The sequence below is a fragment of the Ranitomeya imitator genome, chromosome 2, assembly GCF_032444005.1.
Source record: "Ranitomeya imitator isolate aRanImi1 chromosome 2, aRanImi1.pri, whole genome shotgun sequence".
NCBI lineage: Eukaryota > Metazoa > Chordata > Amphibia > Anura > Dendrobatidae > Ranitomeya > Ranitomeya imitator.
The window spans coordinates 651,553,614-651,569,479 of record NC_091283.1 but is presented as its reverse complement, the minus strand read 5'-3'; the positions used below and the strand labels follow the sequence as shown (position 1 = coordinate 651,569,479).

Here is a 15,866-nt window from a genome sequence, read left to right as displayed (position 1 = left end):
TCGAAAGTTGTCAGTTCTCTATGAAAGTGGCCAGTCTGGCATTTTATGGCCAGTTTTATGGCATTTTTAAGCCTGTTGTAGTGAAAGAAGCTTAACTGAAGTTGGGGGAATCTTGACTGCAACTCCGATAACGGGAGTAATGTGCCGTCAATCATTATACATTCTAGATTGTCTCTGATCTTGTATAGGGGATCTGACGCTAAGGATATAGAATCTTTCGGGTAAAGCTCTGGTAAATCCGCCACTCTAGCCAATGGAGAGGGCAGAGGCATCAGTATCTGCGAGTGTCTCCAGTCTTGACGTTTTATCTTATGTTTGTTGTTCAAAATGTGGTTGTTTTTCAGCCTTCCGTACCTTGGCCATGTTCCTGAGTATCACACACCTTGTGCTTTTTGTTACTCCAGTAACGTTGCAGCTCTGAAATATGGCAAAACTGGTGGCAAATGGCATCTTCACGCTTGATTTTCCTCAATTCATGGGCAGTTATTTTGCGCTGTTTTTGCCCAACATGCTTCTTGCGACCCTGTTGGCCATTTGCAATGAAACGCTTGATTGGTGATCACGCTTCAAAAGTTTGGCAATTTCAAGACTGCTGCATCCCTCTGCAAGACATCTCACAATTTTGGACTTTTCAGAGCCCGTCAAATCTCTCTTCTGACCCATTTTGCCAAAGGAAAGGAAGTTGCCTAATAATTAAGCACACCTTATATAGGGTTTATGTCGTCATTAGACAACACCCCTCCTCATTACAGAGATGCATATCACCTGATTTACTTAATTGGTAGTTGGCTCTCAAGCCTGAACAGCTTGGAGCAGGACATGTATAAAAAGTATCATGTGATCAAAATACAATTTGCCTAATAATTCTGCACAGTGTATATCAATGGCCCCTTACCAGCCTGAGAATACCAGACCCCAGCTGTGAGCTTTAGCAAGGCTGGTTCTCAATAATGGGTGACCCCACGCCCTTTTTTAAAATTACTGTATATACTTGTGTATAAGCAGAGTTTTTCAGCCCCTTTTTTAGGCTAAAAAAGACCCCCTTGACTTATACACGAGTCACGGTCCCAGTGCGGAGGTCCCGGCATCTCTGGAACATGTCCACGCTCCCCTGCAGCCTTGGTAAGTATTCCGGTGGCTGCTGACAGGGCTTGCGGTCGGCGTTGGCACCGGGACAAGTGTTGGGGTCCTGAGCAGGCGAGGACACCGGCGCGCTATGAAGGCCATGTGCCTGTGCCGCTGCTTGCTCAGGACACCGGCACTTGCAATATTCACCTGTCCCCGTTCTACCACCGCCCTGACCACCCCTAACCACGTTATCGCGCCCTTTGACCTGAACGTCACAGCCAGAGGACGCGATAACCTGGTTAGTGTGCGCCCTCTGCCGGAAACAGTCACTGCAGAGACGGCGACGCTGAGGAACAGCAATGAGAGGGGAGTATGTCATTATTTTTATTGCAGCAGATATACAGTATGGCAATCATATCAGCATAAACTAGACTGATATGATGGGCATTATATGTGGCATATTTTCTATGGAGCATCTTATGTGGGGCCATAATCAACTTTTATGCAGCATTATATAGGGCAAATTTTCTATGGAGCATCTTATGGGGCCGTAATCAACTTTTATGAAGCATAACGTGGCATATTTTCTATGGAGCATCTTATGGGCCCATAATCAACCTATATGCAGCATTATATGGGGCAAATTTTCTATGGAGCATTATATGGGCCCATCATGAACTTTATTGGGCATTATAAGGGGCATATTTTGTATGGAGCATCTTATGGGGCCCATCATGAACTGTATGGAGCATTATATGGGGCGTATTTTGTATGGAGCATCTTATGGGGCCCATCATGAACTGTATGGAGCATTATATGGGGCTCCTAATTCAATATGGATATTCAAAAATAGTTTTTTTCAACGTTCTTTTTATTAAGTAAAAGATAACAGAGAACAGAGTAAATAAAGTAATCACAATCATGACAGCAAAGGACATTAACTGCTTGTGAAGAGAGTGTCGAAGCAGGGTCCTCTTTAGGAAGCTATAACATCAATTATAAATCCAGGTGTCAAGAGGATCAGCAAAATCAAACATTTGATTAGTTTTACTGGAATAACTAGTTAGATTAGTGATGAAGTAAATGAAACATATAAGAGATGTGGGTATCAAAGACGGAGGAGCCAAAGGGGAGGAAAGAGGAGGGGGGTAGGTGGGAAATGATAGGGGGTTGTTATGGCTGGCAATCAGGCAACACAGCGTGCAGTAATCAGCGCACATACAGAGATCTGGCAATAACCAAAAACAACAGGACGAGCTCTGAGACGTGGAATCTCTGTAGACTGCAGTACCTGATCTATCCTCACACAACTATAAGCAGCAGTGGATTGCGCCTATCACTACCTATGCAACTCGGCACTGCCTGAGGAGCTGACTAGCCTGAAGATAGAAATACAAGCCTGACTTACCTCAGAGAAATACCCCAAAGGAATAGGCAGCCCCCCACATATAATGACTGTTAGCAAGATGAAAAGACAAACGTAGGAATGAAATAGATTCAGCAAAGTGAGGCATGATATTCTAGACAGAGCGAGGATAGCAAAGAGAACTATGCAGTCTACAAAAAACCCTAAAACGAAAACCACGCAAAGGGGCAAAAAGACCCACCGTGCCGAACTAACAGCACGGCGGTGCACCCCTTTGCTTCTCAGAGCTTCCAGCAAAAGATAATAGCAAGCTGGACAGAAAAAACAGAAAACAAACTAGAAGCACTTAACTAGCAGAGCAGCAGGCCCAAGGAAAGATGCAGTAGCTCAGATCCAACACTGGAACATTGACAAGGAGCAAGGAAGACAGACTCAGGTGGAGCTAAATAGCAAGGCAGCCAACGAGCTCACCAAAACACCTGAGGGAGGAAGCCCAGAGACTGCAATACCACTTGTGACCACAGAAGTGAACTCAGCCACAGAATTCACAACAGGGGGTAGCCCGGCGGAGAGTGATCAAGAACAAGGTAAGGGTAGTGTGAGTGGTTTTAGCTATCAGTTCAACTGTCTGAGATTTCTAGAAAAAAATTAGGGTTGGATCTAAATTGGATCCAGGGTTCCCATGTATTGCGGAAAGAGAATAATGATTCTTGTGTATTGGCTACTATTTCAGCCGTGTGAAACAATAGATCGATTTTCTCAAGGACTTGTTTTTTGGTGGGGATTTGGGTTGATTTCCACCGAGTAGGAATTAGGTATTTGCCAGCTGCTATAATAATATTAGCCATCTTGGAAGCTGGGGGGTTCTCTGGCCATAAAGGTAGGTTAAGAAGAGCAGATTGAGGTTTCATCAAAGGAACTCGGCCCAGGACCTCCGTGATTATTTCACCAATCAATTGCCAAAAGGCCATAATCACTGGACATGTCGACCATACATGAAAATAAGTGCCTAAGTCTTCCTTGCATCTCCAGTACTCTTCTGAAGCGGAGGGATGCCATTGATGCAGTTGAGCTGGTGTACGATACCACGAGTTACAATTTTATAAGAATTTTCTTGTATTTTCACATATTGGGAAGGGCCGTGAGACCTCTTCTATATAGAGGCTATTTGGTCTGGTGTAAAGTGAACATTCAGGTCTATTTCCCAAAGTCCAATAAATGCTCACTTAATTTCAGCCTTTTCCGTGACCAGAGAATTATATAATTTGGATAAGACTTTTTTTGGAGGCTTGTGTTGAGCGCACAGTTGTTCAAAATGAGAGGTCGGGCGGGGTAAAGAAAGCTGAATCTTATCTTTAAGGCAATAATCTCTAATCCTATTAATATGGAGAAAAGATACATTGAGATGTGGTTTAAAAGCTTGGAGCTCTGAGAGAGTCATCAGAGAGCCATCTAGGAATACCTGATCTATTGAAATTGGTAGGTCTCCTGAGACAGACACAACAGCATCGGGGACTTTAGGCAATTCAGGGGGAATGGGGCCTGTTACATCCTGAAGTGTCAGAATTTGAGAAAGGGGGGGAGGGTGGGGGCGGGGGGTTTAGGGAATTTTGTCCTCCATAATTTAAGTGTAGCCAGGGTGATTTCGTTTGTAACTAGATGAGGTAGTTTAATGTAATCATGCAGGAGAGCCATAGATCTCAAAGGCGCAGGCTCTAAGTGTTCCTCAATAGACAGCCAAAGTTTACTGGGTGGGTTTCTGATCCAGTCAACAATTCTAGTTAACATTGCAGCCCTGTAATATTTAAAAATGTCTGGAACCCCCATTCCACCCTCTGATCTAGGGAGAGTAAGTGTTCTGGTGTTTACTCGAGGGCATTTATTTTTCCAGATGTAGTTAACAAAAAAGGAATTGATTTTAGATAGATAATGGTTAGGGATGTGAATGGGAAGCATCTGGAAACGGTAAAGAAGTTTAGGGAGTATTATGCTTTTTAATAGATTTTTTCTCCCCTATTCAAAAATACATAACCTACTGATGGCTCAATTAATTTTACTTTTATTGGTATCTATTTTTATTTTTGAAATTTACCAGTAGCCGCTGCATTTCCCACACTAGGCTTATACTCGAGTCATTAAGTTTTCCCAGTTTTTTGTGGCAAAATTAGGGGTCTCGGCTTATACTTGGGTCGGCTTATACCCGAGTATATATGGAATTTAAATAATTAAAAAAAAAAAAACGTGAGAACCCCTCTATTCTTGATAACTAGCCTTGCTGAAGCTGACAGCTGGGGGTTGCAGCCCCTAGCTGTGAGTTTTGTCTGGCTGGTTATCAAAATTAGGGGGGAACCCCAATTCAAGTGAATGGGGTTCGGGTCTGCTCTGCTGGATGACAGGCTGCATGGACGCTTCATGCCATCTAGATGTAGCAGAGCCGAGTGTGACGTCACTTCCGGCTCTCCTTGACTTTTTTGCAGCAAATACGCTGCAAGGAAAGTCAACCTGTGCATTTGCAGCATTTTTTCACCATCCATTCAAGTCAATGGGTGAAAACCGCTGGAAAAACGCTGAAAGAAGTGATATGCTCTATGTCCAAAAAATGCAGCAAAGCACAAAATACTGATGACACAAAAAAACAATGTGTGTGCAGGAGATTTCAGCAATCTCATAGGCTTTGCTGGTACTGTAAAAAGCAGCTGAAAATTAGCATAAAAAAAACGCAAAATCGGGTTTACCGAGATCCATAGCAACTATATGAAGAGTGCTACGCTTTTTGTATTTCTTTGAGAACTGACAAGTACACTTTAATATTTTGGTTTAGGATTGATTTAATAGTATCACATTGGAACCGGTGGCATTTTTGGAGTATTGAGATGTAGGTGAAACCTTGAGCCATAATTGCACAACTTGCTTGATTGGTGCTAGAGGATGTTCTGAATATCTTGTACTACCATAAGTGTTACTTGTTTAGAGCAGTAAGTAATTCAGTGAGGTAGTTATATTCCATCTTTGAGCTCTAATTTAGAACAAGAAAATAGAATAGATACTGACTGCTTTGAAAGTCAGTATCTACCTGAAAACCTGTATTTTTGTACCTCTTTTTCAATGACGGACGCTACCATCTTGTGAATGGCACGGCTTCTCACTGATCTCTCTGCAGCACTCATGCACAGGCGGAATGACCGGAAGCGTGCTGCTCCTGGGTCCATACTTCTACTTAATTAGAAGACTTTTCCCTGCCTGTCTGCAGCTCACTATCTACTATTTTAACACTTGTCTGTGCCCTTATCAGATTGGAAATGCTGTGATCAGATCAAAAACCAGTGTGACAGTGATAGAGAAGCTGTTGACAGGCAGGGACAACTGTAATATACTAAAGGTACCGTCACATTTAGCGACGCTGCAGCGATATAGACAACGATGCCGATCGCTGCAGCGTCGCTGTTAGGTCATCGTGTGGTCGCTGGAGAGCTGTCAGACAGCTCTCCAGCGACCAACGATGACGAAGTCCCCGGGTAACCAGGGTAAACATCGGGTTACTAAGCGCAGGGCCACGCTTAGTAACCCGATGTTTACCCTGGTTACCATTGTAAAAGTTAAAAAAAACAAACACTACATACTTACATTCCGGTGTCTGTCCCGCGCCGTCAGCTTCCTTGCACTGTGTCAGCGCCAGCCGGCCGTAAAGCAGAGCACAGCGGTGCGGCCCTGCGCTTAGTAACCCAATGTTTACCCTGGTTACCCGGGGACTTCGGCACACCCAGGGGTGTGGTGAGTCTCCGGGTGCCTCCTCGTGGTAGTTATACCTTCTATTTATGCAGCGTTTACATATGTGGTTTGCTTACGGTCTAGCCTAGGATAGTTTTATGCCTATGCAGTAGGACATAGCTTACTAGTTTCTCACTTTATATTTATTATTGTGTATATTATCTATTCACTTTTGTTCTACTGCCCTGTATATATCTACTTGCATTTTATTTATTGTCATCATAACTATCTGCTATCCTTATACTATTGCCGCATATGCTGTTTTATTGAGGTTGCCCCTGTATGAGTCCCACCTTTGCTGCTGCACTGGTGGCTACTGCCCTGTTTTTATTTTATTTATGTATATTCAATAAAGTTTATATTTTTTGCTATATATTTTCTTGGGTCCTTTTTGTGAAGGTTTGTTTTTTGGTATTTGCAATCTCTTGCTGGGTAAAGGGAGATGTCAGGGATTCTAATTTTTCAGGAGTTATTTTAGGTAGATCTATGGATGCAAGGAATTTCTCTATATCCGATTTATTAGGTTGAGGAATTGAAGGTTGTAGTTTTAAATTATATACCGTAGTTTATTGTAGAATTCTGCAAATGTATTTGCTATATCCTGAGGATGGGATACTAATCAGCCATCATGTCTTTTAATTTTATTGATTCTATTTATTTGTCTTATTTTTTTTATTCTGTTCATCACATAGTGGGACGGTTTATTCAGTGAAGAATATTGTTTGATTTTGGAGTTTTTTAACATCGCATCATAAGAGAATATTATGATTTTGATTTCTTGCTTTAGTTTTAATAACTCGGTTTTAATTGGTACTGACGGAGTATTAAATTTTAATTGTTCATTTTCCTTATTTTTTATTTTATTTTGAAGTTCCATAATTCGGGATCTATTTGCTTTTTTCTTTTTTGGATGATATTTGGATCATAATACCTCTTACTGCTTTGTGGGCACACCAGTTGGTATATGGATTTGTGTCATCCGAGGTATTTTCTTTCAAATGGATTGTTAAGGCATTTTCTATAGTCTGTACTCAGGGATGTGAAGGATGTTGGGAGTCACATTTGCATATTGGGTTTTATTTATTGAATATCCTATTTGCATCTCTGCTGTGACCGGTGAGTGATCCGAAAAGGATTTTTTTTCTATATTAATTTTCTGGAATTTAGGTAAGGTAAATATGTCCGTTAATATTAAATCTATTCGTGAGGCTGATTGGTGTGGATCAGAGAAATGGGTAAATTCATTGAGGTGGTGTTTAAGCACCTGTAAGTATCGAACATCTCATTTTGAGATATCCAGTTGTCCAAGGTGTTTGTTCTGTTTCTACTTGATGTAGAAGAGTCCATTATAGCATTTGGGACCATGATAAAGTCGCCTAGCCAAATCAGATCTCCTTTTCTGACTGATTCAACCTTTTTTTTAAGCTTATTAAGAAAGCTCAATAGGCCATTATTTGGGGCAGAAGTATTAATTATTGTACAAGTCTGATTGTTCAGAGTGCAAATTAGTATGTGGTTTCTTCCTTTCGTATCCATGAACTCTTCTATTAGCTCAAAGGAAAGGGAATTTTTTACAATCGTAATGACCCCAGCTTTTTTCTTTGAATTCTCAGATTCAAATATGTAAGGAGAGTTTGTGTGTGAAAATTTTGGGCTACCTTTTTTTTTTTAATTTTGATTTTTGGATGCAAATTACATCAGCTATTTTTGAATGATTTCCTTCCAGAGGGAAAATCTTTTGTGTGGGCTATTTAATCCCCTAAAGTTATACGTTAATATTTTAATACTCATAACGGGGAGGCTAACAAGTGTGTTAAAAGAGAATCTTAATTATATTTATATCAGAGAACCTGTTTGGTTAGTATAGCAGGAACCTGTAAAACCTGCAAAGGAAAACCTCTAAATAAGACTTTCCTCTAAACTTTTATCAAGCCGAAACAACAATTTAGAAGATAACACAGAATTTGAACTTATACTTCACTTGTCTTACAGTATATACTCGAGTATAAGCCGAGATTTTCAGCCCAAATTTTTGGGCTGAAAGTGCCCCTCTCGGCTTATACTCGAGTCACGGTCTGTGGCAGGGTCGGCGGGTGAGGGGGGGAGAGGTCTGAGGCATACTTACCTAGTCCCGGCGATCCTGGCGCTCCCCCTGCCTGTCACACTGTCTTCGGGTGCCGCAGCTCTTCCCCTGTACAGCGGTCACGTGGGACCGCTCATTAAACTTATGAATATGGACTCCACTCCCATAGGGGTGGAGCTGCATATTCATTTCTCTAATCAGCGGTAACGGTGACCGCTGATAGAGGAAGAAGCTGCGGCACCCGGAGACCAGCTGTCCGGGAGAAGGAGCCAGGGACGCCGGGAGCAGGTAAGAATGTCATATTTACCTGTCCACGATCCACACGCCGGGCGTCGCTCCATCTTCCCGGCGTCCGGTCCCGGCATCTCTCCGCTCTGACTGTGTAGGTCAGAGGGCGCGATGACGCATATAGTGTGCGCAGCGCCCTCTGCCTGAACAGTCAGAGTGGAGAGACGCCGGGACCGGACGCTGAAGAGCTGCAAGCAAGAGAGGTGAGTATGTGTTTTTTTTTTTATTGCAGCAGCAGCGTTTTTTATGGCACAGATTTATGTGGAGCATCAATGGGGCCAAACTGAACGGTGCAGAGCATATAGGGCACAGCTTTATAATCAGCATCTATGGGGCCAATCTGAACAGTGCAGAGCATATAGGGCACAGCTTTATAATGAGCATCTATGGGGCCAAACTGAACGGTGCAGAGCATATAGGGCACAGCTTTATAATGAGCATCTATGGGGCCAAACTGAACGGTGCAGAGCATATAGGGCACAGCTTTATAATGAGCATCTATGGGGCCAAACTGAACGGTGCAGAGCATATAGGGCACAGCTTTATAATGAGCATCTATGGGGCCAAACTGAACAGTGCAGAGCATATAGGGCACAGCTTTATAATGAGCATCTATGGGGCCAAACTGAACGGTGCAGAGCATATAGGGCACAGCTTTATAATGAGCATCTATGGGGCCAAACTGAACGGTGCAGAGCATATAGGGCACAGCTTTATAATCAGCATCTATGGGGCCAATCTGAACAGTGCAGAGCATATAGGGCACAGCTTTATAATGAGCATCTATGGGGCCAAACTGAACGGTGCAGAGCATATAGGGCACAGCTTTATAATGAGCATCTATGGGGCCAATCTGAACGGTGCAGAGCATATAGGGTATAGCTTTATAATGAGCATCTATGGGGCCAAACTGAACGGTGCAGAGCATATAGGGCACAGCTTTATAATGAGCATCTATGGGGCCAAACTGAACGGTGCAGAACATATATGGCACAGCTTTATAAGGAGCATCTATGGGGCCATAATGAACGATATAGAGCATATATGGGGCAGCTTTATAATGAGCATCTATGGGGCAATAATGAACGGTGCAGAGCATATATGGCACAGCTTTATAAGGAGCATCTATAGGGCCATAATGAACAGTGCAGAGCATTGTATATGGGGCACAGCTTTATATGGAGCATCTATGGGGCCATAATGAACGGTGCAGAGCATTCTATATGGCACAGCTATATATGGATAATCTATGGGGCAATAATCAATGGTAAGGAGCATTATATATGGCACAGCTTTATATGGAGCATCTATGGGGCAATAATCAATGGTATGGAGCATCTATTTTTATTTTTGAAATTCACCGGTAGCTGCTGCATTTTCCACCCTAGGCTTATACTCGAGTCAATAAGTTTTCCCAGTTTTTTGTGGCAAAATTAGGGGGGTCGGCATATACTCGGGTCGGCTTATACTTGAGTATATACGGGTATTTGAATGTCCTCTTGAAGGGGTTCACTATTGTGAACTTCTCTTCTCCTTTTGGGGAAAAGTTTGTGTAATTTGCTCCTGAGGAGCTGTCCTCTTGAGAAGATAAAAAAAATAATTCTTAAACATTAAATAACAAATGCTAATAAAAACAGAAATGAAAAACTTCTAAGCTAATCATAGTACCAGCAAACTATCATTTTTTAATATTTCTTTTATGGACTTTCAGACTAGTTTGTTGACTTTTTTAGGTCTAGAATCAAGTCTTATGGTTGGACTCTTGGGGTATGGTTGCTTTGAGTATGGTGGGATTTTTATTGAGTTTAGAATGTCAGTGTCCTCTTCTGGTGATAATAAAGCAATAGTGTTGCCTCTGTAATGTACCCATTAATAGGGTATTTTGTTGTCTCTTAGAGGTATGGTTATGTGTTTGAATGCTTTCCTCCCTTCAATTGTAGCCTTCGAAAGATCAGCGTATAACTTAAGATTTTCATATGGCTCTGGGAAGCTTTTGTTTTCTTTTATGTAGTTCTGAATTTGTACCTTCACCTGGAAAAAATGGACACTCATAATGGTGTCTCTTGGTAGCTCTTTGGGGATGTTTGTTGGCTTCGGCAACCGGTGAATTCTATCTATTACTAATTCTTGCTCAGTTAAGGTAGGGATTTTTTTTTTAATAGTTTTTTGTGTACTCTTCTAGCTTATTGGGAGCAACACTCAGGAATTCCTCTTATTTTAAGATTATTTCTCCTATTTCTATCTTCCATATCTGCAACCTTAATTTTCAGCTTGTGTAGTTCAGAGAAAATATCCTTGTTTTCCTTTATCATGACGTCTGATTTTTTTTCTACCACTTTTAGTCTTTCTTCGTTTTCTGTAACTTCTTACTAAAGAAATCAAATGTCTCTTGAAAATTTTTTGTTTGTTTATCAAAGCTCACTTTCATACTATTGTTGAATGTATCCGTTAGGTTGGACATATATTCTTCTATAGTATTTTGGTCGATTTTATGAGTTTCAACAGAAGTTGGTTCATTTCTTTATTTCTTTTAAATTTTAATTTCTCGGGACTAGGATTGGGTGAGTAGTCTTCCGATTCGTCATCGGTTTCAAATGGAGATGCATATTTTTCTCTCTGTGCCCCTGGAACTTTCCTCTTTGTAGAGAGGGAGGTTGTCCGCATCCTTTGATGTTTTGGAGGGGTTATTTTTTGTTTTGTTTGGTTTAGGGGATTTGTTAAAGTCTTTTCTTCCATTCTGATTGGGGACCTGGAGTTCATAGGGCCTATAGTATTGACCGAATCTTCCGATGGATTTCGGGAGGACCCTTTTTGTACCTCTGGGGCCTTTTTTGGTATGGAAGAGGTCATATTTGTTTGTTTGGCTTTAATATTATTTTGACTTATTTATTTTAGGAAGAATGATGTCTTAGGAGAGATATAAGCGAATACTTTTATTGGTTTTAAAAATTCTCCACTTAAAGTGGCCCCACGCAAAATATGCTGGTTTTAGAAATGAAAGGGAATCTGTCACCCCCAAAATCGTATGAGCTGCGGCCACCGGCATCAGGGGCTTATCTACAGCATTATATAATGCTGTAGATAAGCCCCCTATGTAACCTGAAAGATGAGAAATAAAGGTTATATTATACTCACCCAGGGGCTGTCCCGCTGCGGTCCGGGTCCGATGGGCGTCGCGGTCCGGTCCAGCGCCTTCTATCTTCATACGATGACGTCCTCTTCTTGTCTTCTTGCCGTGGCTCCGGCGCAGGCGTACTTTGTCTGCCCTGTTGAGGGCAGAGCAAAATACTGCAGTGCGCAGGCGTCGAGCCCCTCTGACCTTTCCCAGTACCTGCGCACTGCAGTGAGAAAAATCTGCAACTTGGATTAGAGTGTAAACAGGTCGGAAAATTAATGATGGAATAAAGATTGTAGATTGAAACATTGTGCAATTACATTAACTAAAAGTTATTAACATACATTGCTCAGCATAAAGGAGCACACCCCCTTTGAAAAGATATGATTCAATATCTCTCCGAAATACAAGAAAAAAATTCCAATATTTTGACAAGACCAACTTCCTTAGAACAATTTTTTAACCCATAACCTAAAAGTAAAGTTAATATAACTTTCATTACAAAATTTTCAATTTTACTCAAATTAGTTGATGCAAAATGAATGCACATCACATTTTAAACAACTACATTTAGTATTTTGCATGACCTCCATGATTTTTCAGGACAGCGCCAAGTCTTCTAGGCACGGAATGTTTGTAAAAAGATAAATTTTGCACTTTCTTCAAGAACGACCTGCTTTAGAGCCTGGATGGAGAGTGATGCTCAACTTTTCTCTTCAGAATTCCCCATAGCGGTTTTGGCTGGACCAAGATTAGGAGACATACTTGGCCACTGAAAACTTTCACCCTGTTCTTCAGAAATGCAATATATGTGTTTTGGATAATTGTCATGCTGGAAAAGTCCATGTCTACCAAGGACACGGAGTGATCGCAGCATTTGCTCTTTAGATAAATACACTTGCAGAAAATCTGTAAATTGACAATACCATTAATGAAATGTAGCTCACCAACACCAGCAGCACTCATGAAGCCCCACATAAGGACACTGCAAGCACCATGTTTCACTGTAGGCATCATGTAGAAAAATGCATACAAAATACTAGATGTTTTAGTTTTACATGTGGTGTGTATTTATTTTTGCATCAACTAATATGATTAAAGACGATTTTGTAATGAAAGTTTTATTATCAACCTTACTTTCATTTTATAAGTTTCAGTAAATGTTCTATGAAACTCAGTCTTGGCAAAATTTAGAACATTCCCTTGTGTTCAGTGAAATATTCATCAAACTAGTACTTATCAAAGGGGGTTACTCATTTATGCCAAGCAATGTGTGTAAGTATATTGGGCCATATCCATAATTTGCATTTTTTTTTCTAACAGTAACCATTATTTTTCTTGTACTCGTTAATATTTTTTACGATAAATTCTTTAAAGTAGCACACACGTGATTCATGAATTTTGTGCAAAATCAAAAATACTCTTCATCTTTGCTTCTTTTTACCCAAATGGTTGAAAAAGTCTCATGTTCAGCTAAAATCACAAAATTTGAACAAAAATATGAGACATAAATAAAATTACATCGGGGAGGGTGTGGAGATAACTAGGAGTACATTTGTATAAAAATCTGATGACTTTAAAAAGTTGCAATTAATGTAATCACCTAAAAACATGCAAAACCCAAACCCTGACCACAATAGCTAACACAGAAAAATGAAAACAAAAAAAAAGTGAACACATAATAGAGACTTTAAAAAAAGAGGCAAATCAAAAGAAGAATAAGGCACAAATCAAAAACAGGCAAAAAAGCTAAAAAGAAAAAAAGACAACTGCAATAGTAAAATCGGGCCCATTGTTTTCTGTTTTAAATTTATTCTTAGACTTTTAACTGCCACATAGAAATAGCAAAAAATGGCATCTTTTAGCAACCTAACTGGCTTATCTGAGAAAGACTGAGACTGGAATTAACACAAGAACACTGACTGGAATGTACAGTACTTTAGCATACGATATGGAGCTGTGAAGGGATACAGTTTCCCTTTAATGGCCCAGCTATGATCAAACAAAATAAAATAAGGATTCAGAGGATTATGTTTGATTTTTTTTTAATGCAAATGATTTCCTTGGAACACTATATGAGGTAAAACATTTCCTACACTATGAACATTAAAATGACTTCTCTTCTTATGTTGAGCAAGTGCTGCTTTATGGCTGTAACATTTTCCACATTGTGAACATGAGAATGGCTTTTCCCCTGTATGGATTAATTGATGATTAACTAGGACTGATTTTTGTCTAAAATACTTCCCACATTCTGAACATGAAAACGGTTTCTCCCCTGTATGAGTTCTGTGATGTTTAACAAGGTCAGACTTCTGGCTGAAACATTTCCCACATTCTGGACATGAATATGGCTTCTCTCCTGTGTGACTTCTCAAATGCTCCATGAGACTTGATTTTCTTGTGAAGGATTTACCACATTCAGAACATAAAAAAGGCTTTTCACTTGTGTGAGTTCTCTGATGCTTAACAAGAATTGACTTCTGGCTAAAACATTTTCCACATTCTGTACATGAAAATGATTCCTCACCAGTGTGGGTTATACTATGTTCAATAAGATAGGATTTCTTTGGAAAACATTTTCCACACTCCAAACATGAAAATGTCTTCTCCCCTGCATGGATTAGCTGATGTTTCACAGCAGCGGACTTATGGCTAAAGCATTTCCCACATTCTGGACATGAAAATGGTTTTTCCCCAGTGTGAGTCCTTTGATGTTCAACAAGACAGGATTTCCTTGCAAAACATTTCCCACATTCAGAACATGAATACGGCTTCTCACCTGTGTGACATTTCTGATGTTTAACAACATCTGATTTTTGGATAAAACATTTCCCACATTCTGGGCATGAAAATGGCTTCACACCTGTGTGAGTTTTCTGATGTTCAACAAGATTTGATTTTGTGGTGAAACATTTCCCACACTCTGAACATGGAAATGGCTTCATGCCTGTGTGAGTTATCTGATGTTTAAAAAGATCTTGTTTTCGGGTAAAACATTTTCCACATTCCAAACATGAAAATGGCTTCACACCTGAATGAATTTTTTGATGTGTAACAAGGACTGATTTTTGCATAAAACACTTCCCACATTCAGAACATGCATATGGCTTCTCTCCTGTGTGAGTCCTCTGATGTACAATGAGATCTGATTTCTGTTGAAAACCTCTACCACACTCTGAACATGAAAATGGTTCCTCCCCTCTATGCCTTCTTTGATGTTTAAAAAGAACAGATTTCTGGCGAAAACTTTTGCCACATTCTGAACATGAAAATGGCCTCTCATCTCTGTGGATTCTTTCATGCATAGAAAGATTGGATTTCTTTGAAAAATATTTCCCACACTCAGAACAAAGGAATATTTTACTTCCCGTCTCTCCTGTACTTTGATTATCAATCTGTGATGGACCAGGTGAAGGTTCCTTGTCATTAGTACAATCAGTAGATAGGTCTATGCTTTGAAAGACTGATGGTAAATTTGTCGTAAGGATTGTTGTTGAATAGTCTCCATAAGTGCCATCTGCGATATGGTCATACATTCCTTCATAATCTGCAAATGAAATAAAGACATTACACAAAGGTTTTGGTGCAGCCTCCTATTGGATATAAAACATATTGCATTTTATCTTTTGCAAAACACAAAAGGAAATCCAAGGACACTTTTTCTAGCACCCTACAATGCTTCCATAAAAGCATGGCTTTCTCTCTGCAGACTAGTAATGATAAACACATTTAATAATACCTCATACAGGGCACATGTCTTGGACCACCCATAATATTAGAGATAAACTTGAGACACACGTAGTGAGATGAAGTGAAAATTTAATAGAGAAGAGTGCATACAATAGACGTTTTGGTCAAAATTAGACCTTCATCAATGTACCTCTCTTAGAGCTTATGGATTTATTGGGTCACAAAGGGTAAATTTAGCCACATTAGTAGTAAGGAGCCAGTCTTTGTAAAGGCCGTGTCCGGCACAAACCCCAAGCCTAAATCCTGACACAATTGTTCACCATCTTACACAATGTCTGCGTAATTAGAAAGATCATATCAGTGCTTTCCATTTAATGTAACCATACTTAGAAATAACTTTTCAGGAAAAACTATCCAGTGTGAGTACCAGGAATAACTTTCTGCATGCTCTAATTTACAATCCACTCTGAGCTGGTCGGAGGAGA

The 15,866-nt window shown here is 40.3% G+C and overlaps 1 protein-coding gene across 4 annotated transcripts in view; it reads right to left on the bottom strand.

Annotated features, from left to right (window-relative positions):
• Positions 1–15,866, bottom strand: part of LOC138667066 (oocyte zinc finger protein XlCOF6-like) — a 122,892-nt gene that overhangs the window by 45,904 nt on the left and 61,122 nt on the right. For 3 of the 4 annotated variants that reach the window (XM_069755323.1, XM_069755321.1, XM_069755324.1), the window contains one exon: positions 13,717–15,238. In XM_069755323.1, coding sequence (XP_069611424.1) covers positions 13,734–15,238 — 1,505 coding nt within the window. In that variant the 3' untranslated portion in view covers positions 13,717–13,733. Of the gene's footprint in view, positions 1–13,716; positions 15,239–15,866 lie in introns of those variants that run through there. The other variant, XM_069755325.1, reaches the window with a different exon arrangement.